Here is a 5,795-nt window from a genome sequence, read left to right as displayed (position 1 = left end):
CCCGGGGAGCGGGGCAGGGCTGGGCGTGCTGTGGGTGATCCCGGCCCAGGATTGCTGTGCCTGTCCCTGCAGGGTGAGGACCGTGCAGGGGCTGGAGCAGAGGTACCTGCTGGTGCCCGAGGCGCTCAAGGACGCCTACCTGGTGCACCTGGTGCAGAGCTTCCAGGACCAGCACGACGACTGGGCCATCATCATCTTCACCAAGACCTGCAAGTGAGAGCCCTGCTCCTTTTCCTGCTCCTTTCCTCCTCCCCTTGTCCTCCCTTCCCTCCTTTTTTCCTCCTCCTCCTTTCCTCCTCTTCCTTTTCCTCCTCCTTTCTTCCTCCTTCTCATTTTTTCTTCTTCCTCCTTTTTTCCTCATCTTCCTCCTTTTCCTCATCGTTTCTTCCTCCTTTTTTCCTCCTCCTCCTTTTTTCCTCCTCCTTTTTTCCTCCTCCTCCTCCTTTTCCTCTCCCTTTTTCTCCTCCTCTCTTCTTCCTCCTTTTTCTCTTCCTTTTTTCCTCTTCCTTTTTCTTCCTCCTTTTCCTCCTCCTTTTCCTCCTCCTCCTCCTTTTTTCCTCCTCCTCCTTTTTCTCCTCCTTTTTTCCTCATCTTCCTTTCTTCCTCCTTTTCCTCCTCCTTCTTTCTTCCTCCTTTTCCTCCTCCTCTTTTTTTCTTCTTCCTCCTTTTTTCCTCATCTTCCTCCTTTTCCTCATCGTTTCTTCCTCCTTTTTTCCTCCTCCTCCTTTTTTCCTCCTCCTTTTTTCCTCCTCCTCCTCCTTTTCCTCTCCCTTTTTCTCCTCCTCTCTTCTTCCTCCTTTTTCTCTTCCTTTTTTCCTCTTCCTTTTTCTTCCTCCTTTTCCTCCTCCTTTTCCTCCTCCTCCTCCTTTTTTCCTCCTCCTCCTTTTTCTCCTCCTTTTTTCCTCTTCCTTTTTCTTCCTCCTCCTTTTTTCCTCATCTTCCTTTCTTCCTCCTTTTCCTCCTCCTTCTTTCTTCCTCCTTTTCCTCCTCCTCCTTTTTCTTCCTCCTCCCTCTTTTCCTCCTCCCTGGCACTCAACCCTGGCACGGTTTTCCCACCTCAGGAATTGTCCCAGGTTTTTCTGGAGCACCCTGGCACGGTGGGAAGCATCTTAAAGGAAGGGAAAAATGAGGATTTTGGGAATTAAACACAGAAATGGGAGCTGTCCCTGCCTGTCCCACTTCTCCCACCCCAGGGATTGTCCCAGCTCCGTCCTGCTCCATTCCCCTGCTGCACCCTGAGCGTTTTTCTGGTGTTTTCCCTCCCCTGCAGGGACTGCCAGGTGCTGAACATGATGCTGAGGAAGTTCAGCTTCCCCTCAGTGGCCCTGCACTCCATGATGAAGCAGGTGAGGCCTGCAGGGCCCTGCCAGGGGCTGCTGCTCCCAGCTGGGGTTTTCTCCCAGCCCCTCACCTGGGATTTTCCCCTCCCAGAAACAGAGATTTGCAGCTTTGGCCAAGTTCAAGTCCAGCATCTTCAAGATCCTCATTGCCACCGATGTGGCTGCCAGGTAAAACCAAAGCTCTCCCGCCTGGGTTTGTTCACTCAGGCTCAGTTTAGCCAGGTCAGACCCTCAAATCCCCCAGATCTGGGTGGGACAGCCTCTTCCCACCTGGGTTTACTCTCCAGAACCCATTTAGGCTGAGTTTAGCCAGGTCAGACTGGGACAGGCTCTTCCCACCTGGGTTTGTTCTCCAGAACCAGTTTAGGCTGAGTTTAGCAAGGTCAGACTGGGACAGGCTCTTCCCACCTGGGTTTGCTCACCAGAACCCATTTAGGCTCAGTTTAGCCAGGTCAGACCCTCAAATCCCCCAGATCTGGGTGGGACAGGCTCTTCCCAGCCGGTCTGAGCCGGGCTTTGGAGCCTGGGGAGGGTTGGGGGCTCCTGGGGGCTCCTGGGGCTGCCAGGGAGCAGCTCCAAGGGAACAGGGAATTGCTGAACCCTGAGGAGCTGGGGAGTTGTTGAATTGGGGAATTATTGAGTCCTGAGGAGTTGGGGAATTGTTGAATCCTGAGGAATTAGGGAATTGTTGAGTTGGGGAATTATTGAGCTCTGAGTTGAGGAATTATTGAGCTCTGAGGAGTTGGAAAGTTGATGAGCTGGGAGGAGTTGAGGAATTATTGAGCTCTGAGGAGCTGGGGAGTTGTGGAGCTCTGAGGGAGGAATTGGGGAATTGTTGAGTTGGGGAATTATTGAGCTCTGAGGAGTTGGGGAATTGCTGAACTCTCAGGGAGGAATTAGAGAATCATTGAACTCTGTGAGGAAGAAGTTGGGGAGTTGTTGAATTGGGGAATTGTTGAATTGGGGAATTATTGAGCCCTGAGGAGATGAGGAATTGCTGAGCTCTGTGAGGGAGGAATTAGAGAATTGTTGAGTTGGGGAATTGAGCTCTGAGTTGGGGAATTATTGAGCCCTGAGGGAGAAGTTGGGGAATTGTTGAATTGGGGAATTACTGAGCTCTGAGGAGCTGAGGAATTGCTGAGCTCTGTGAGGAAGAAGTTGGGGAGTTGTCACGAGGAAGGAATTTCTGCTCCCATCAGCCAACTGAACTTTATCCATGGGATTCTGGGGCTTTTGGAGGAGGCAGGCATTGAACAGACCCCTGGCTCCCTCCCCAGGCCAAGCAGGCACTGAACGTGTGCTGATGTCCCTCCCACCCCAAACCACGCGCCATTTGACCATTCCGTGCTATTTCAGCCGTTTTCCCTCACCTGGCTGTGCTTTCCCCCCGAATTGCAGAGGTTTGGACATCCCAGCAGTGCAGGTTGTCATCAACCACAACACGCCAGGGCTGCCCAAGATCTACATCCACCGCGTGGGACGCACGGCGCGGGCAGGTCAGGGGCCCAGCCCCGGGGAGGGGGACAGGGGGTCCCAGGGCACCCCCAGCGCCCCTGACAGGGAGGGGAACAGCAGGGCAATGCTCAGGGGGCAGCAGGACGGAGCTGGGACAGGCAGGGACTGCCCAGCATGGCCTGGGACAACCCCAGGGGTGGGAAAAGTGGGACAGGCAGGGACAGCTCCCATTTCTGTGTGTAATTCCCAAAATCCTCATTTTTCTCCTCTTTTATGACACCTCCAACAACCCTGGGGTGCTCCAGAATAACCTGGGACAGTTCCTGGGGTGGGAAAAGTGTGACAGTTCCAGGGACAACTCCCATTTCTGTGTGTAATTCCCAAAATCCTCGTTTTTCTCCTCTTTTATAACACCTCCCACTATCTCAGAGTGCTCCTGGGCCAATTCCTGGGGTGGGACAGGCAGGGACACTTCCCATTTCTGTGTGTAATTCCCCAAATCCTCCTTTTCCCTCCTTTAAGGCACCCCTGGGATCACTGGGATCGCGCCCTGGGTGTGTGCGGGCGGATCTCACGCCCCTGCTGGCTGCAGCGGGCTCGTGGATGGGATTTGCAGAGCCAGCAGAGCTCTCCCAGCGTGGGCACGGAGGGCTTGGCAGCGCCCTGGCTCCTGCCAGGCGTGCCCCATGCCTGGTTTGAACCCTTTCAGGGAGGAAGGGCATGGCCATCACCCTGGTGACGCAGTACGACATCCACCTGGTGCACGCCATCGAGGAGGAGATCAGTGAGTGCGGCTGGGCCCTTCCCCTTCCCTTCCTTCCCTACCCCTTCCCTTCCTCTTTCTCTTCCCTTCCCCTTCCTCTTCCTCTTCCCTTCCCCTCCCTTTCCCTTTCTCTTCCTCTTTCTCTTCCCTTTCCCTTTCCCTTCCCCTTCCCCTTTCCCTTTCCCTTTCCCTTTCCCTTTCCCTTTCCCTTTCCCTTTCCCTTTCCCTTTCCCTTTCCCTTTCCCTTTCCCCTTCCCCTTCCCCTTCCCCTTCCTTCCCTTCCCCTTCCCTTTCCCCTTCCCCACCCCTGCTCTGGGGTCCCTGGCTGGCTCACTCAGGACCCTGCTCGTGTCCCTGCTGCTTTTGGTGCAGCAGAATTCGTGTGGGGCTGTTCTCGATGAAAGCAGCTGCTTCCTCAAAAACAGCGTTCAGATTCCCTGAAATCCCATCTTCAGATTCCCTGAAATCCCATCTTCAGATTCCCTGATCCCATCTTCAGATTCCCTGAAATCCCATCTTCAGATTCCCTGATCCCATCTTCAGGATCCCCATTCCCTATTCCACATTTCAGGATCCCTATTCCAATCTTCACATCCCCTGTTCCATGTTTCAGGCTCAGATTCCCTATTCCACATTTCAGGTTCCCTTGGGGTTTGTCACCTCTGGGGTTTGTCACTTTTGGGGTTTGTCACCTCTGGGGTTTGTCACCTCTGGGGTTTGTCACCTCTGGGGTTTGTCACTTTTGGGGTTTGTCACCTCTGGGGTTTGTCACCTCTGGGGTTTGTCACTTTTGGGATTTGTCACCTCTGGGGTTTGTCACCCTCGGGATTTGTCACCTCTGGGGTTTGTCACCTCTGGGGTTTGTCACTTTTGGGGTTTGTCACTTTTGGGGTTTGTCACCTTTGGGGTTTGTCACCCTTGGGATTTGTCACCTCTGGGGTTTGTCACCTCTGGGATTTGTCACTTTTGGGATTTGTCACCCTCGTGTCCCCCCAGAGCTGCAGCTGCCCGAGTTCTCTGTGGAGGAGCAGCTGGTGCTGGACATCCTGACCCAAGTGAACGTCACCAGGAGGGAGTGTGAGATCGTGAGTGGCGCTGGGGGAGCCTGCCCTTGGGCCTCTCCCCGTGGCTTTGGGGCTTGTCACCGTTTTCCGGGGGTTTTGCTGCTCAGGGCTGAGCTGTGTGGCTCTGCTGCTCTTCCCTTTGTGCCAGGAGCTGGAGGGGATGGATTTCGACGAGAAGAAGGAAATCAATAAGAGGAAGCAGATGATCCTGGAAGGGAAGGTGAGAGCTGCTGCTTGATGAGCTGGGGAAATGTGGGAAAGGGAAGGACAACACCTCCTTCCTTTCCTTTTCCTTTCCTTTTCCTTTCCTTTTCCTTTTCCTTTTCCTTTTCCTTTTCCTTTTCCTTTTCCTTTTCCTTTTCCTTTTCCTTCCCTCCCCTTCCCTCCCCTTCCCTTCCCTCCACTCCTGGGTGGGCAAGGTTTATATAAAATAACCCTAAAAGAAATATTTAATATTGTTGTATTACAAGATTAAATAGTATAGTGTTAAAAAGATGAAATATTTAATACATTAGATGTTACGAGATTGAATCGATTTACTATTAGGATGTTGAAAAGGCTCAGGGGAAAACGGAGAAGGGGCCGAATTTTGGGGCCTCCTCAGTCCCAGTGGGCACCGGGGAAAGGGCAAAGGGTTGTCCTGGGCGTGTCCCCAATGCCCTGGGCGTGTCCTGGGCGTGTCCCCAATGTCCTGGGCGTGTCCTGGGCGTGTCCCCAATGCCCTGGGCGTGTCCCCAGTGTCCTGGGCGTGTCCCCAGTGTCCTGGGTGTGTCCCCAATGCCCTGGGCGTGTCCCCAATGCCCTGTGCATGTCCCCAGTGTCCTGGGCGTGTCCTGGGTGTGTCCCCAATGTGCTGGGCGTGTCCTGGGCATGTCCCCATTCTGTCCCCAGTGTCCTCGGCCTGTCCTGGGTGTCCTGTCCCTGTCCCCAACATCCTGAGCCTGTCCCCAGTGTGCTGTCCCTGTCCCCAGTGTCCTGGATGTGTCCCTGGTGTCCTGTTCCCAATGTCCTCAGAGTGCTGTCCCTGTCCCCAATGTCCCCAGTGTCCTGTCCCTTCCCCAATGTCCTAGCCCCCGGTGTCCCCAGTCCCGGGTGTGTCCCTAGTCCCCGGCGTGTCCCCGGTGTCCCCAGCGGCGCTGTGTGTCCCGGGTGTGTCCCCAGTCCCCGGGGTGT

The 5,795-nt window shown here is 54.4% G+C and overlaps 1 protein-coding gene across 1 annotated transcript in view; it reads left to right on the top strand.

Annotated features, from left to right (window-relative positions):
- The window catches only part of DDX49 (DEAD-box helicase 49), a 10,142-nt gene that overhangs the window by 2,883 nt on the left and 1,464 nt on the right, over window positions 1-5,795 (top strand). Inside the window, exons 3-9 of the mRNA XM_031065307.1 lie at window positions 7-213; window positions 1,271-1,346; window positions 1,432-1,508; window positions 2,739-2,836; window positions 3,505-3,579; window positions 4,555-4,643; window positions 4,771-4,842. Coding sequence (XP_030921167.1) covers window positions 7-213; window positions 1,271-1,346; window positions 1,432-1,508; window positions 2,739-2,836; window positions 3,505-3,579; window positions 4,555-4,643; window positions 4,771-4,842 — 694 coding nt within the window. The remainder of the gene's footprint in view (window positions 1-6; window positions 214-1,270; window positions 1,347-1,431; window positions 1,509-2,738; window positions 2,837-3,504; window positions 3,580-4,554; window positions 4,644-4,770; window positions 4,843-5,795) is intronic.

Source organism: Geospiza fortis, unplaced genomic scaffold (genome assembly GCF_000277835.1).
Source record: "Geospiza fortis unplaced genomic scaffold, GeoFor_1.0 scaffold1039, whole genome shotgun sequence".
NCBI lineage: Eukaryota > Metazoa > Chordata > Aves > Passeriformes > Thraupidae > Geospiza > Geospiza fortis.
Note: the sequence above shows the minus strand (reverse complement) of the source record. Positions and strands in the feature narration are given on the sequence as shown.